This window comes from Dissoconium aciculare, assembly GCF_010015565.1.
Source record: "Dissoconium aciculare CBS 342.82 unplaced genomic scaffold K489scaffold_11, whole genome shotgun sequence".
Classification (NCBI taxonomy): domain Eukaryota; kingdom Fungi; phylum Ascomycota; class Dothideomycetes; order Mycosphaerellales; family Dissoconiaceae; genus Dissoconium; species Dissoconium aciculare.
The window spans coordinates 538,130-554,945 of record NW_022984961.1 but is presented as its reverse complement, the minus strand read 5'-3'; the positions used below and the strand labels follow the sequence as shown (position 1 = coordinate 554,945).

Genomic DNA, 16,816 nt, shown 5'->3' with positions numbered 1-16,816 from the left:
TACTGTAGACTAATAAATACAGTACTTGGTATATGGATATTTTGTCATTGCAGCACCCCTGGAACGTTGACTTCTCCCCATATGCCGGTCGTGTCGTGTCTCCTTTGCCCTATAAAGAAGATTATGTACACACTACCTACCTACTCGGGACTGTTGTATGGGCACGATATCAACCTCGATGAGTGAAACATGCACAGGTAAACATCTCCGTCGGTGATTCCACTCCGAATCCATATCCGCGGCTTACTCCATATGGTCACTTCAAGCCTCAATGATCTTCAAGAATGCCCATCTCACCCTCAAATCTCCGTTGTATCGAAAGCGTAAGCGCACGAACATTATTCCTGAAGCTCCACAATTCTCCATTCGCGCTTCGGCCTGGTCGCCAGAAGACGTCATTTCGAGCACCTCTTGGACTTCACAGCAGACATCATTCAACACGGGTCGTTGAGACTCGCTTTCGCGCATACAACACGGAACTTAGAGCCAGGACATCCTCGCATCATCCATCGGGAATCCGTACCCATCTCCATCCTCCACCTTTTCGCACCACAAGGAGACTCACGTGCAGGCCACGATTGTTTCCAAAACCAAGCAGAGCCATAAACACGATGGCGGAAAAGGACCAAGAGTATCAAACTGTGCCTGCGGAATCTCGCAGGTTATTCGAGGAAATTCGCGACCAATTTCCCGGCGAAGAACTTGGCAAAGACAAGTGGGAGATCTTGACAGTGAGTGCACGGATTCAGTCAGAAATGCTGCGACGAGGTGAAGGAAATAAGTCACTACAACTTCTATCATTCACCATCACGTCGTGTTGTTGTATTATCTCGTTCTGGCATGCATGCTACCTGCTCACCATCCTCCACAGATAGCAGCTCTCACAACCGCCGGCCGGAACGAAGTCGCCGCTGATCTATACACGTATCTCATCACACATCCCAACGCCCAATATGCGACTCCCGAGCAACGGCAAGCCCTCATCCGTCGGCTACGAGAGGCGCTCGTCAAGCTTGTGTCCGTCGTAGGTGTTCCGAAACCGCTGGAGACGGTGATGGTGATCGCAGAGAGAGAACGCGAAGAAGACCGGGACTATTCCTGCTCCAGGTGTGTGTTCGGAAATCCCCCACCGTCACCTACTCAATCCACCAGGAGACGCAACCTCTAACGAGAAAAAACCCCGCCACAGGGAGGACTGGGAATCCGGCCCCGAGAACATCGAGCGCGGCAAGGCCTGGCTGGGGGAAATCTACCGCCACAACTACGCCGCCATCGCCAAAGACCACATGTCCGCCCACCGCGACTTCCGCTGGATCAGCGAGCAGATCACCTACGGCCTGTACCTCTCCGACCACCGCATCCTCGACGGCGTCGACACCGAGCTCGTCGTCCTGCCCGGCCTCATGCTGCAGAACCTCCGGCGGGAGACCGGCTGGCATCTGCGCGGCATCCGCCGCATCGGCGTGAAGAGCGAAGACGTCGAGCGGATCTGGGAATGTGTGAGTTGTTTTTCCCCAGAAAAGAAAATCGTAGAACCCTCCCCCTTCCCGAGCAGCAACACACACACACACAAAGTTGATCATTCGCCGCGCCCCGAAGACAAAGCTGACACCGCGCACTGCTGCTGCTGCAACAGATTGTGAAAATCGGCAAATGGTGCCCGGTCCCCGTGGATCGCCTCCCGAGGGTCCAGGATGTCGAGCACGAGGTTTGAGATCCTGCTACTGCTTTCCTGCAAGAGAGAGAGAGAGAGAGCAGCAGGTAGCAGCGAGCAAGCGACTTCTTTTTGGCAATGATGAGGAGCCGTTTCCTTATCGGAAGACCCAACAACGATAGCAACAACACTCATAGCCTTGTTGCCCAAAATTCTTATCTCACGGCGGCCCATAATTCACAGATCGGCAGGCACCTGATTCTCCCCGTCATAACTCCACCCTGCATTCCAAATCACGCCTGCCTATCCTCCATGCTGCCAGGGTTCGATGAACGCACCAAGGGTTCGGTTTCTTCCTCTTTCATTATTCAACAGTGGGTGATCGTCTGGTAGCACAGCAGAGGCTTCCGGCCCCTCGCAGAGCAGGGACTCGAGGCGCACTTCCTGCACGGCGCAGGGTCTCACGAGAGAGAAAGAAAACGAGTCCACTAACGGTTCATGGCCGGATTCAGAAGGATCTGTACGAGGGCCACCACCGAGCCATGGTCTTGAAAATTAACCATACGTCGAAAGATCTCGGCGATAGAAACCTTTGGTCCTCCCCCCTCCATTCCTTTCACCTGCGTCCGGGGAGTGACGGAGGCCGGCGGGAGAGGCTCTTTTCGTGGGAGAAAAAACACGCCCGTGCACTCGCTGCTTTCGTCCGTTCCCTTACCCACCCTGGCACGTCGATGCTCCAAATTTAGCCCGTGGTTTCCTCCGGCATATCGCGAACAGACATGGTTTAGCGAACCCTGGAGAGGGGAGGGATCTACAACCATTCCCCTTTTTATTTCTCCTCAAGAATGTCCCCCCCCCCCTTGGTGCCTCGTGCCTACCCTTTTTCCCCCGAGTATGCATTTCGGACCAGGAGAGGCGGTTCATGGGGAATCCGCGGGTCTATGGAAAATCTATCTGGGTGGTGGTGGGTGTTACGTCCTGTCTGGTTGGGGAGCTCTGGGCACACGCACAAGAAATTTCCTTTTTTTAATGGCTATCCTGCTCGTCGGATGCAAGTTTTCTATCTATCTCTGTAACCCGGTGTGGTGTCTGCGGCTGTCCAGGTTCTGGTCGGGGCTTCAGGCCTGGTGGAAATTTGAGCTGACGAGTTACGACGGGAAAGTGTCGGATGCCCACCACCCACAGCGTGGTATGCGTAGCTGCCAGCACTCGCCGGCCATGCCGCTAGGCCCTCGTTGCCGTACTCACCTCACCACGGCCCCCCGGTCGCGAAGATCCTCAATTCGAAGGATTTCCCTTCGATAGGCGCAGTTGCTCGCGTGACTTCTCTCTCGTTGTGAATCTTACAGAGATGGCCCTTACAGCGCTTACAGCTGGACCCTGCGGCATCCTCCAGCAGGGGCATGGATGCAGTCCCGCCGATAGCGATGCCATCATGCAAGTCCTCTGGAAGAAAAGTCCCCATGGGAATCTCCGCTGCAGCGACGGTGGCCCATCCGCACAGTTGCGCAATCCGCTCGAGGACTGGCAATCTGTATGTTCCACACAACGGCCGTCCGTCGGGGAAGCTACCATATGAGTGTCTCGCTGCGGACAGGGTTTTCCTTGGAGAGACCGGAGTCCTCTGCGTCCCTGCAGATTGCCTTGTTGGCTTGCTCATTTGCTGCTGGATGACGCAGGGCCGTCTGGGGGTTACGGTGCAGTCTCTGGGTTGCAGGGTGTGAAATGGGGAAGGACCCCTCTTTGCGCGGCCAGAGCCACAGGTGGGATCCATGCGCGGCAGTGACAAATGATCTTGACGCTTGCCCGAGTTTCCAAATCTTTCCTCCATGTATGCATTCTTGCATCCTTATTCCGGGGCGGCGGAACACCGACGAATCACCTCGCATCTGTGTGGGTGCATATACATCGACCGGTGTGTGTGTGTGTGGCAAGATAAGTCCCGGACGTTCTGGATCGCATCACCCACCCTGGAGGTCTGCACTTCCCTTTTCCGCCGTCGTGATGGTGTGGTGTTTTTCGTGCCCTCCGCCGGAGAACCTCCGCAATCCAACTGCATCCTTCATCACATACAGAGAGCTCACTACTGCTGCTGCTGCAATGCTCATGCATCCTGAACGAGAAGGCCCGCCTGCGAGATCTTCCCACTCAGGCTAACGCGATCGGAAAGCTGACAGGTGTGGATTACCAGATTGCTGGCATTGCCGGAACTTTTTCTCAAAAAGAAATTACGAGTGTAGATCTTTGATAGACTTTTCTTCTTTCTTTTCTCGGCGGACGCTCCGGAGTCGGGTCACGCGATCTTTATTTTTCCTATCCGGTTCTCGTCTCGGATGCGTCCAGCAGATACTTTTGACCTTGCAGCAATGCTACTGCCCCGGTGGAGAGTTCTACTGTGGACGTGCTGTAGTCGATCTGCATCTCACCGGCCGGTCGACGGCGATGAACTCGCTGGTCGCTTGCTTGGCTCGGTTGATGCCGACATGATTCAGCTTGAGATGCTTAATTCTCGGTCCATGACCAGAGTTCGCAAGAGCGGGGTTCACGTCCAACGTCGTGTATGTGCATTCCGTTGGGACAACACGAGTACGTGAGTGAGTGTGTGTGTGTGTGTGTTTAGTTTCTATCATCGGCACAGCTGACGTTGATTTCGTGGTCATGTCAATGCAATGTTGTCCGGATGGGGCTTAGCGCGCTTGCTTTGCTGGCCGGCCCGGTGGTGCTCAAGGGCGAAATGGCCAGACTACTGACGCCATAACAGTGGGAATGTACCGAATCAGGTAATTACAACGACTCCATTGGGTTGGATCTCACGGCACCTCCTTGTTGGTAGTACTTTGAGAGACATAATTGGTATGATCACAGCGTAGAATGTTACTGTTACTCAACCCAGCACCGGATTGAATGCAACACTTCTCATGGGATTGATTGTAAACGATTCTGCCTACGTACGAAAGTGGTCGGGATGGACGAGAAAGAGCGCAGGTTGTTCGAGTTTGCTTGATCGGATGTTGTGGAATTCATTGCTTAATCATACATACATAATGCTCCTGCTGCGGGAGGCTTCTTTCGACACTGATGTCGTCATGACCTGACGTCGTCGCACATATGAAAATGTGGTGTGGATTCGTATCGTGTTCCTCCTCATTCATCCCAAAATCCCGCACAAATGAAAAGACAAAAGAAAACATGCAGCCAACGCCGAGAAGAGCGAGGAAGAAAATTCGCGGCTGCTCGTTGAAGAAGTCCCTTTCCGATTCCAATTCATGCATCATGATACACGACCCAAAACGCCCGTTCTGCCAAAAAAACAAGAGATCCGCCCATTTCATTCATTCCAACTCCAAAAAATCCCTCTCTCTTGTTCACAATCGTGGTGATATCACATTTTTCGAGTCGGGTGAATCGGCATGTAGGGTGTTGCAACGTCCACAGCGATGTTGCATCTTCTCCAGTTGACCTTCTAATTGTCGTAGCCGTGATGTGACATCGTCGAGCTTCTGGTGAAGGTCCTGAATGGTCTCCGCAGAGTTTGCGGCCAGTCTGGCGAGTTGTTCTAGAACGTTGCCACTTCTATAATCACGATTGATCAGCATTCGCCCATACGCGTTTTATGTTGCAATGGTTGCGTAGACTTACGATTTCGGTTCGACCTCGCGGTATTTGCATTCGATGTTATTGGTCGCGCACTGATGGCATCTTTTGGCGCCGTCACACTTTTGCTTCTTCGCTCGGCATGGATCACAAGCCTGTGGGTTCTATCATCAGTATGCTTCAACACCACAGCGGGAGTGTCTTCGATCAAGACTTACCACACCAGTCCTCTTGTTTCTTGTCGGGCGGCTTGATTGATATGTAGAAAACTTGCCAACTCTGTGCTGGGGGCGAGTGGGTGATCCAGTGTACATGCGCAGTGCTACATGGCTTTGAAGGCTTTGGCTTGATGGAACGCCTACATTTGCCGTGGTTGATTGTTGTGATGATGTTGATTGCATGGGAGAGCTCTCGAGGGAGCTCATCGAGCTCATCAACGACGGAACCGGGGGTACCATGGCTGTGGGAGCAAACTCATTCGAGCTGTCATGTCGGACCTGATGGTAGTCATCCATGATACCGCAATCAGGCTGCGTTGAGAAGGAGGCGTTGGGCGAGATGAACTGGGGGTTTGCATAGAAGATCTCTTGAGGTGCATTGAAGGACGAGTTGTAAGCAGTCATGTCGTGGGGGTAGAACATCTGATGACCGTCGACTGCGTATGCCATGGGGCTGCCGCTCGCGTGGCTGTCAAAGGACTCTGTCGATTGCATCTTGTCTGCTGGGCAGTGGTGATGCTCTTCAGGGTGCTGAATGCTGGGTTGACTTCGATTGAGGGTCTTTGAGACAAGAGTGGTGAATCGGATAGAAGGTGAGAGGCCTGATTGTGATGGACGATGGTTGGAATGGAAGTGAAGATGATGAGTTCTTTTCAAGACTTCTGGGTGAACGACAGCGGGTTTATAGATAGGACCGATACAGAAGTACATCTAAGGATACGCCATGGGCGAGATCATGCGGCGAGGCGACTGTCGGCGTTGAGGGCTTGAGAATCTGCCGATATGTGCAAGCCATACTCTATCAATGGCAGGGTACATGATACACTAGCATCGTGCACCAGGATATGAGAACTGGCATCCGCCGGGTCAGGGCTATTCTCCACTAGTCTAGATTACGGCGCGCTTCCGTCGATAAGGTGGAGGAAAGACTGTTGCTGTTCTTGCATGATCATGGTCGACGACGACCAGGGTGGCCCTCCCGATTCATCCAGGGCTCTCGTTTCATCGTGATGAAGGGTGACGACGGGAATAGAGGACGTGGATGCCGGAGCATGTCCAGGACTAGTCTGCACCATACACACAGAATGGGCGGGCCCACTCTGACCAAAAAGCAGAGCCCTGCGCCACGGATTGAACGCCGGGTCATATAAGCATCAAGTTTGGTTATGTCGCGTGTGCAAAACCGAAGAATCTTGGGATGCTGGTACTATCAAGAACGTCGCTCGGTGGAGCGAAATGGCTACACACGGATCATTCTGCATACTTGGACAAGGGCCTTTTGCCAAGCTTTCAGTAGACGATGCCTTGTTCAGCAGTAGTATCGCTGCAGCATGACATTCTTAGTATGCTTTAAACTAGTTCGACCTCATGGCATGCAAATCAGTATACTTTAAACCATTTCTTAGTGCAAGCGAATTCCGAGTATCGCCACCCTTATCGCTGAACAAACCATTATCCATTCACGACGAAGTTTGGTAGAAGTTGGGTCTTCCAGACTATAGCCAGCAAAGGACATCGACTTGATGTCGCTCGTGACAATGGACTCCAGATCATGCATTTTCCAGGAGAGACATCCTGAAGCCCAGATGAGTGACTCGAGGCACAGCGATTGGCCTGTCTCGTTGCCAATGGACGTGATGAATCGTCGTTGAAGTACCTACATATTGTTGCAGAAAATGGCTGAGACTTGCAGCAGCATTCATCATTCATACATTAGTGAGGTGTGTCCGTCGACGCGCAGCAGGCTGACTTGAGCGTTCCCATGGCGAGAGCGCCACACTTGACCAAGCCTGTGGGCTTGGTCACCCATCGTATCAATCCTTTGGTTCGAGTGAAGCCGATTTGGTGTTCGGAGAGGAGGAGAAGAGCTGAAGACGGCCAGGTGGAGGAGAAAGTTCGCGGCGCGCTGCGGTGGCGGGCCGGCGGGCCGAGCGGGCGAAACCCATCAGACGCAGACCAGAGTGCTGTTTGCATCCGCTAAATATGCACGCCACTCGAACTGGAGACGACGTTCTCTACTCTTTTCGGTACCGACGACCATGTTGCTGGCCCTTCAGCTCGCAATTCTCCGAAAGATTCGCCATGACCATGGTGTCGGTTAGTCTATGACTATCGCAGCCTCTCGCTTCTCTCCCTCTGGCCCGATCCGCCAACAGTGAGACAGGTCATTGAGCAGCATGTGATAGATACTAAAGATCACTTGTCCATATTAATGGGAAATGATTTATGTTCGAACCATTGGAACCAATGGCTAAGCGATCACCCTCCAGCACATGGCATTTTCATTCTATTGCCTATCAGACACTAGGGGGAGTTCTTGGCTCACCCGGCCGACGAAGCCTTCTCGCACCAGCCTCAACCTGGAGAAGTCGTTTGTTCCCACCCGTCAGGGCCACATGCGTCGCCTTGATGGAGACCACTCAGCAGCCATGGATGACCGACCATGCAGGCCGATCGTCTGCATGTACGTTCACCACCAAAAGACCCCCGTCAGCTTCCCGTGAGCCGAGGATGCGCCATGAAGATCCGTCTCAATCTGCACTTAGCGCCATCGTGATGACAACATTGTAAACTCAAACAGGACGCCGATGCCTTTGCATCGATTGCATGAGCTTAATACCTTAAAGCGGGTCGTGATTCTGATCGTGAAAGCACTTCAGAACGTGGACGAATGCCCGAGAAAACCCCATGCAAAAGACCGCGCACAGTCTACGACGAGTGCAACAGACTAATATGAAGCCGACAGTGCTCCGCTTGCACAGGTGCTCGATAGTGCCCACACGTGCATGCTGCCGTTGTTCCACCCGCGCTTGAGACCACGAAGGGTCACATCATTCGCTGCACATCACCCTAAAGCTGCAAAAGACCATGGAACTGCCGCGCTCCTAATCCAGCTTTGTCATCCGATGCTCCCAAGGATAGCGCCAAAGACTTGCATCGGCGGAGGTGCATAAGCGCAAGATGGTGCCGGAAGCTGCAGTTCGCTTGACGAGTCGATCATCATTCGAGGTCACCCATCGATTCTCGGCGCAGTCCCAGATCCACAAACTTCATCACGTTCCTCAGGACTGTATGGCCGCATATGCAGAAGCATGGCTACATGGATATAGAAATTCGAACACTTTTCTGCATGTTCTGACGAGACAACACAGACATATATGCATCGATCTTTTTACGAATTTCCCCGACTTGCCGCATGCTGATGGTGGGTTTATCTCTTCACCTGGAGAATGTCAGGGGGGAGAACAACTTTGGCCCAGGAACTTCGCCGTTCCGCGCCATTAGTGTCTAAAAATGCATTTCCGCGCCCTTTTCCACCCAACACTTAACCAAACTCGCGTGCTTGCATTTCGGCTTGGGCGAGCCATTCTTGTCTAACCAGGGTTCTGGTAAGAGCATACTCTCAAAGCAGTCTAGGCCCTGCCCTCGAATCCGGGTCGTTGACATGCGCCTGTGAACAAAAGTAGGGATCAGAAGTCCGCCAGGCTGTGTGTTCATATGTGCGATCCCTTATCCTGCAGATTATCCCTGGTCTTCGGACGACTCGCCGAGATCATGTTGGGTTAATGATTCCTGAGCTTGTGCATTTCATGGCGGCCGCTCGCCCGAGGGTCAGCGGCACGCTGAAGAGATCTCCCGTAGGCTGGGAGGCCGTCTCAACGATGATGTGCGGCTAGTGCACGACTGGCGAGACGGGTTCGAGCAAATCGTGAAGCGTGGGAAATGGCTAGCACCCTGTGGCAAAAATCCTCGCATGTCCGTCACGACCGGTGGGAGCCACACGTCACCCTGGATGACATTTGAACGGAATGGCATGGCACCTCGATCAACGCAGCATCACGGTTGCCTCGCATCTATCAACCCACAAGGTATGGGGATTTTCAGGGCCGCAAGCCCAGCGACCACTGTGTGCCGGCTCCTGACGACCAGCATTGTCCTACTGCGGCTGTTCCACGACCACCATGTACATCACAAATCATGCATACGATCGACGACCCAGCCGACTTGTGCATCGTGCAGCTCTCTGCCCTAGAGGAATTTCGGTTCAATGACCAGGCCGCGACCCTCCTGCCGCGGAGGGCCAAATGCAGGGCCAAGATCAGGGGATGTGTATGATGGGAAATCTGCAGCATCGGGGCTCCCCGATGAAGCATTATACCAGAATCAGCGGATAGGCGAGTTCATCCATGGAGCATAGTTGCATTGGCGAGACGTTCGGCCATGAGTTCCGCGCCACCGGACCATACCCAACAATTCAGCAGTATTTTTGGGGCATGCGATAGACATGTGCTGAGATGCCAAGTGCTTTGATGCTGTTTTGAAATTGCTTTGATGTTGCGTTGAAAATTCTGCTCGCATCCTTATCACGGCGACAGACTAGCCTTGGAAATTCTCATTTGGCATGAAATCGGAAGAACGAACGGAAGTCCTGTCCTTCGAATGGATATTCCGAATCTAGCCGGTATTGCTCGAAATAGCTGGTATCGATCACGTTTATGTGAATCCACGCTATCTCACTGCTGATAGTAGCTGATACCCGGTCATATCGAACGTCCGACTAGTGCACAGTGATCGCCTCGTGCTTTCTTCACACAAACCACACGCTTGGAAGATCGCCGTCGTTCATAGTGCGAACTCCTAGCCGGGAATAGGGAATGTCATCATTTGTGCGATACTGAGGCCGGCCAGCTACATGCCCGGGACAGACATGTATCAAAGGCGATCGATTCAGAGGCACGTTTTGTCCAGATCGGAGAATCTCGCGCCGATGTGGGCGCGATTCGAAAAGGATTTATCCCGTCATCAATCGCGATGCATGCATCTCTTGCTCAATGAAGTTGGCTCTGCTTCCCAGAGTTCGACTATGAGGCCAGTATGACGATGGTAAGAACGATGATAATGATGACCACGACGATAAGGACGGTCAGTCTATTGAGCATGTCTCACCGGTAGTCCCTTTCGCGTCCATCAACCATCACGCCGTTCAATCGGCTAGTCACGTGCGGGGCTGAACCATGCGTGCTGCCCTGCCAGCGTCATGGAGCCGATGTTTTCGATGTTTGAGCACGGTATGAATGTTTGTACCGTCTAGACTTTGCGTTCCCATGGACATCATCGTCGTTGTCCGTCCAGCCAGCAAGGAAGTGTCCGCAGAGCGAGTGATGATCCCCAGGTCTACCGGGACTACCTGCGTCTTCGGTTGTGGATACGGTTGTGGATATGGTCTTCGTTCTCTCGGCTTGATTACGTCATATCCTCTCCTGGGCCTCGCAACTTGAGATGGAATCCAACCGTCCTGCTTAGGTCTACAGAGGACAATGTCCGTTCGAAGACCACAGCAGCGCATTGACTGCACGAAGACTTCACCCAGAGCAATAGATTACAGGCGACGACTCGGTGATGATACTATGAGCCTTCTCCAGCCATCGTCTTATCATTATTACTACTCCGGCCAATGTGATCGTGCTCAGCCGCACCTGCTCCGGCACAGCTTCTTTCGTCTGATCGTTACCGGACGTGGATGTGAAATGAACGCTATGTCCTCGTTCGAATCCTCCCGCGTTGAAAATCCTATGTCGTTCGCGTTCAGACCGTGTGCCGGGATGTACGATGTGTATGTGCGTGCCTGTCAGACGGAGCGTGCTCTCTCAAGGGATGCACGTCGCAAGGCGCCCCTCAATCATTGTTCAGAATAATGTCCTCCTGTAGTCACGACAAAATCATACGTGGCCAATCACACATGAGCACGTCGGTTCTCGCGCTGAATTCCATTTGAACGTCCGTGTTTCTGAATAGTGCTAAGAAGCTGGAGTCGAGACATCTCTCAGTGCCTTCGTGCCGATCCCGAGGCCTTGAAGGTCAAATACGGATACCTGAACCATACCAATTCAAACATCAAGATATGCCAAATCCGGCGAACAACGCGGTATCGCGAACATTCGCCATGCCCTACCTACTCTGGATGGTGATGGTGGTGGCCGCGAATGTTCAAGCCCTGTTGACCAACTCCTCTCTCCCACATCCTCTCAACCTTGTCGATCCACTCATCGGCACAGCGAATGGTGGGCATGTCTTCCCGGGTGCGACTTTACCATTCGGAATGGCGAAGGCCGGGGCCGATGTGAATGCCGAAAATCAGGGTGGTTTCTCGACCGATGGTACCGAGGGCGTCTCACCGCCGGTCCCGGGCTTTACAACAGAGGGTAATATTACAGGCTTCTCACATATGCATGATTCGGGTACAGGAGGCGTAAGCTTTTCTTTTGGTCCGCCACGCAACATATAAAGTGCCAAAGAATTGACGATGTATTGTTGAAATGGACGCCCTCACTTGGAAATTCCCCAATCCTTCCATTCGCCTCATGCCCAGGAGACGATGTAGGAAAACGCCAGTGTTCTCTCCAGGACAGAGCGACTCGTCGGATCGCCGGCTCCACCATAGCCCATCCGGGATACTTTTCGGCCAGCATGGCTTCTGGGATCGATGCGGAAGTGACCGTCACCAACCACACAGCGCTCTGTCGTCTCGCTTTTCCTGCGAACACAACAAGTCCTTTGTTCCTTGCTGAGCTGACGGATCTACCCAAGACACGAATAAGTGCTTCGATTCGGACCGACGACAGCACTGGACGAATCTCGGGTAGTGGGACATTTCGCCCTAGCTTCGGCGCAGGTTCGTACAAGCTATACTTCTGTGCCGATTTCTCCGGTGCCAGCATTCGGGACACCGGGCTGTGGATTGATGGTACGGCACTGTTTGACCCTCATTGCGAGTCCACGTCAAGCTGACGTCTGATCAGGTTCTTCGACTCTCGGGGCGTGGACTCGTTTTGAGTCGCTGCCTGAAAATGGCGAGATCTCTGCTCGTGTCGGCGTGTCCTTCATCAGCGTTGGCCAAGCTTGTGGCAACGCCGAGAAGGGAAATCCCAAACTCCGATTTCGACACGACTCATGAAGCAGCCGTAACCGCCTGGCAGAAAGCTCTCAGTCCGATTTCTGTGACTCCCGGCGGAGGTGTCGACGAGAAACTTCAGATCACATTCTGGTCCGGGATCTACCGCTCGTTGATTTCCCCCCAAGACTACACGGGTGAGAACCCGCTCTGGAGGCCGCGGATGTATCACGCACGACATGCGACGCGAAAACAAAAACGAGTGGGGGATGTCACCACGGAATGGAGGGAAGAGGACTTTGATGACTGCGTGAGAGAGATGTGAAGCGACGACATGATCAACTGAGAAAAGAGTCCTTTTTTCGAAGTTTTTCCATTTTTGTTCATCAAATCTCCTTCTCCTTCTCCTCCAGAGGGAGAGGGTACATAAAGGATCCATATCATAACACACTCATTACACGCGGAACCATCAATCATGTTTATTTTTCTCGAACAAAAGAAATTCCCAAGTAGTTGTATCCCTCATCTCAAACCATCAATCTTTACCAACAGCGACCCAAACGTCCATCCTAAACGCGGGCCGACGGCTTCCGGTCCTGGGCGCTCAGGTCGAAGCGGTCGAGCTCGGAGACCTTGGCCCAGGCGCGGACGAAGTCCTGCTTGAAGCGCGGGGCGCCGTCGGCGGAGGCGTAGACCTCGGCGATGGCGCGGAGCTCCGGGTGGGAGCCGAAGACGAGGTCGGCGCGGGTGGCGGACCAGACCTTGGCGCCGGAGCGGCGGTCGTGGGCGTCGAAGAGCTCCTTGTCCTTGTCGGAGGGGCCGGCGGGCTTCCAGACGAGGTTCGGGTCCAGCAGGTTGACGAAGAAGTCGTTGGTCAGCTGGCCGGGGTTCTTGGTGAGGACGCCGACGTCGCTGTTGTCCCAGTTGGCGCCGAGGACGCGGAGGCCGCCGATGAGCACGGCGAGCTCGGGCGGGGAGAGGGTGAGCAGCTGGGCGCGGTCGACGAGGTAGTTCTCGGTGCGGACGCGGCCGGTGCCGCGGCCGTAGTTGCGGAAGCCGTCGATCTTGGGCTCGAGGTGGGAGAAGGAGTCGACGTCGGTCTGCTCCTGGGTGGCGTCGGTGCGGCCCGGGTGGAAGGGCACGGCGAGGCCGGAGGCCTTCTCGAGGGCGGCGTTGCCGCCGAGGACGATGAGGTCGGCGAGCGAGACCTTCTTGGGCGCGCCCTGCTGGACCTTCTCGAGGGCGGAGAGGACCTTGGAGAGCTGCTTGGGGTTGTTGACCTCCCAGTCCTTCTGAGGGGCGAGACGGATGCGGGCACCGTTGGCACCGCCGCGCTTGTCGCCGCCGCGGAAGGTCGAGGCGGAGGCCCAGGCGGTGCTGATGAGCTCGGAGGTCGAGAGGCCGGTGTCGAGGATGGCCTTCTTCAACTGTTGGATATCGGCGTTCTCGATCAGAGGGTGGTCGACATCCGGGACGGGGTCCTCCCAGATGGAGACCTCCTTCGGTATCTCGGGGCCGAGCCATCGGGTGCGAGGACCCATGTCACGGTGGAGCAGCTTGAACCACGCGCGAGCGAAGACGTCACCCAGCTTGCCGGGGTTGGCGTTGAAGTCCCGGCAGACCTTGTCGTACTTCTCATCGAAGCGCAGGGCCAGGTCGGTGGTCAACATGGTCGGCTTGTGCTTCTTGGTCGGGTCGTAGGCGTCCGGGATGATCAGGTCATCGGTCTTGGCCACCCACTGGTTGGCACCAGCCGGGCTCTTCGTGAGCTCCCACTCGTACTTGTACAAGTAGTCGAGGTAGTAGTTGCTCCACTTGGTGGGCGTCTCACTCCAGATGACCTCCAACCCGGATGTGATGGTGTCGGGACCCTTTCCGGTGCCGTGCTTGTTGGTCCACCCGAATCCCTGCTCTTCGATGGAAGCGGCGTTGGGCTCCTTGCCGATGTTGTCCGACGAGGCAGCACCGTGGGTCTTGCCGAAGGTGTGTCCACCGGCGATGAGAGCGACGGTCTCCTCGTCGTTCATGGCCATGCGGCCGAAGGTGGTGCGGATGTCGTGGGCGGCCGCCTTGGGGTCGGGGATGCCGTCAGGGCCCTCCGGGTTCACGTAGATGAGACCCATGTGGGCAGCGGCGAGCGGCTGTTGCAACTCGCGGGAGTGGATGTCCGAGTGGTCCTTGCGCGACTGGTCACCATCGATGGCCGGGCCATCTTTGATGCCCTCGTTTCCGGATGCGTAGCGGTCCTCGTTGCCGAGCCAAGAGGTCTCGCTACCCCAGTATACCGACTTGTTGGCCTCCCAGGTGTCTGGACGACCACCAGCGAAACCAAAGGTGGGTAGACCCATGGACTCGATGGCGACGTTTCCGGTGAGCAGGAACAAGTCCGCCCATGAGATTTTGTTTCCATACTTTTGCTTGATGGGCCATAGCAGACGACGGGCCTTGTCGAGGGATGTGTTGTCAGGCCAGCTGTTGAGGGGAGCGAACCGCTGCTGACCCTCACCACCTCCTCCTCGACCGTCCTGGACTCGGTATGTGCCGGCGCTGTGCCACGCCATACGGATGAAGAATCCACCGTAGTGGCCGAAGTCGGCGGGCCAGTAGTCTTGCGAGTCGGTCATGAGAGCGGTGAGGTCCTTCTTCAGGCCTTGGTAGTCGAGCGACTTGAAGGCCTCGGCGTAGTCGAACTCCTCGCCGAAGGGGTTGGTGACGGGAGCATTCTGACGGAGGATGTCGAGGCTGAGCTCCTGCGGCCACCAGTCCTTGTTGGTGGTACCACCGCCGGCGACAGGTGCCTTCTTGACGGGGCACTCGGAAGCCATGTTGCGTGTGATGATGTGTGAGATGGGTGTAGGTGGGTTGTAGTTCAATCGCCTCTCGAGATGATGTGGCGATGTTGTTGTGGTGGTGGTTGTGGTGGTGAACAGACAAGAAAGTGAACGTGTTGATTGAGGGAGGAGGAGTATGAGAGAAGCGGTGGCGGAGGGGCGCTGACGAGGTGATATATAGCTGTTCAGCTGCAGGCTTCTTCGCGAAAGCGATGGAAGCTGGAGGCGTGCCATGGACAAGATGCAGGTGGATGGGTAGTGGATGGTGGACAGGAAGGGAAGGGCGGCGGCGGTAAAGGTGAAATGGAAGGGTCTGGATTGGCGGGACTTGGGTTTTTCTGACTCCACCAGTACATACCATACAATACTACTACTGCTGCTACTATACACTACTAGGTTAACAACAGTACACGGATTACTGTACAGTAGTGGTGGTAGTAGTAGCAGTAGTAGTAGCAGTAATAGTAGCAGTAGTAGTAGCAGTGGTAAGTAGTAGGGCGTGCGCGTTATATGGCCCCGAACTTCGGTGGGGCAACATACCAATGGGCAAAGCATATACCCATATTACCTAGTACCTATCGATATACCTGGTAATATCTATTATTCTTATAATCCTTCTTATTTTTATTATTTTTATTACATACTATAGGCAGCAGCAGCCGACACCGACATGACCTCCCAACCGCGCGTACCTCAGGCCTGACAGCAGCAACAATAACGACGGGGTATTTGGTCCAGTCTCCCAGGCGGCTCTCTTCCTTGAGCCGACATACTCGGTAGTCAGATAATGTACTGTACTGTAGCTAATATAAAGACCTCGGGAGCGTTAGTACTGCAGTGTACTGTAGCGTAGCATGCATGCAGACAGTACATACATCCATACATCCATACATCTCTCTATCTATCGTGGCGGGCGAAAACGCCAATGGACCTCCTCCTCCGCCTTTTCCCACCACCGTCTCATATATGCATATATCCTCTCTCTCTCTCCCTCCACGCTCGTCCTTTGCACAATATGCCCTCTATGACTGTTCATCCCTCGCGCTCGGTGATACTTCAGACTACAGATGGTTCATCTCTGTGTCTGCTAGAGACCCCGCTGCCGTCCTCTTGTGCATTACGTACGTCGACAGCTGAGAAGATCGAAGACGGGAGCAATGACACAATTGGCGGGGTTTCCCTGTTGCATTCGTCGTTGAAACGGCGACAGGGTCCTGTCATTGATATATATCGGGTTAGCTCCCGTCTTTCCGTCTCTCCGATCGAGCCAATCACGATCCGGGCAATTGCATCTCATCCTTCTCTCTCGTCGTCATCCATCATCAATGCGACTCGGGCGTCTAATCATCGACTCTGATGAGCGCTTATTACTATCAATTACTGTATATCTCCATCTCACACTTCCGTGGTCGGATCCATATGGCAGGTGCGACATGGCATCTCAGTCTGCACCGTTCGGGCCATCGGTCCCGGCATCGCGGTCTGGACATGTCGTCGACCAGACACGGAAGAAGCTGCTATCATCACTCCATCCAGGTCCATACATACCCGCACGACGCGTTCGGGAAGGAGAAGCAATTCTAGACGCCGCACTAAGCCCCTCACATATGTCTATGACTTCAGCGTA

The 16,816-nt window shown here is 54.3% G+C and overlaps 5 protein-coding genes across 5 annotated transcripts; 2 read left to right on the top strand and 3 right to left on the bottom strand.

Annotated features, from left to right (window-relative positions):
• Positions 1-611: 611 nt before the first annotated feature.
• Positions 612-1,714, top strand: K489DRAFT_412222 (uncharacterized protein; the record flags this gene model as incomplete). The annotated part of the gene is made up of 4 exons (XM_033607905.1): positions 612-731; positions 872-1,107; positions 1,190-1,499; positions 1,637-1,714. 4 exons carry the CDS (start codon positions 612-614, stop codon positions 1,712-1,714), a joined length of 744 nt encoding a protein of 247 aa, XP_033457280.1.
• A 975-nt stretch (positions 1,715-2,689) lies between these two features.
• Positions 2,690-3,764, bottom strand: K489DRAFT_51215 (uncharacterized protein). Its single transcript, XM_033608683.1, has one exon. The coding sequence runs from the start codon at positions 3,483-3,485 to the stop codon at positions 2,904-2,906; it is 582 nt and encodes a 193-aa protein (XP_033457279.1). The 5' UTR covers positions 3,486-3,764; the 3' UTR covers positions 2,690-2,903.
• Positions 3,765-5,019: 1,255 nt separating this feature from the next.
• On the bottom strand, positions 5,020-5,961 carry K489DRAFT_412221 (uncharacterized protein; the record flags this gene model as incomplete). Its single annotated transcript, XM_033607904.1, has 3 exons — positions 5,020-5,227; positions 5,294-5,403; positions 5,467-5,961. The coding sequence occupies 3 exons, from the start codon at positions 5,959-5,961 to the stop codon at positions 5,020-5,022; spliced, it is 813 nt and encodes a 270-aa protein (XP_033457278.1).
• Positions 5,962-11,739: 5,778 nt separating this feature from the next.
• On the top strand, positions 11,740-12,434 carry K489DRAFT_433674 (glycoside hydrolase family 92 protein). The gene is made up of 2 exons (XM_033608525.1): positions 11,740-12,211; positions 12,267-12,434. Exons 1-2 carry the CDS (start codon positions 11,935-11,937, stop codon positions 12,419-12,421), a joined length of 432 nt encoding a protein of 143 aa, XP_033457277.1. The 5' UTR covers positions 11,740-11,934; the 3' UTR covers positions 12,422-12,434.
• Positions 12,435-12,504: 70 nt separating this feature from the next.
• On the bottom strand, positions 12,505-15,634 carry K489DRAFT_383021 (peroxidase/catalase 2). The gene has a single exon (XM_033605503.1). The coding sequence runs from the start codon at positions 15,181-15,183 to the stop codon at positions 12,928-12,930; it is 2,256 nt and encodes a 751-aa protein (XP_033457276.1). The 5' UTR covers positions 15,184-15,634; the 3' UTR covers positions 12,505-12,927.
• Positions 15,635-16,816: the final 1,182 nt, after the last annotated feature.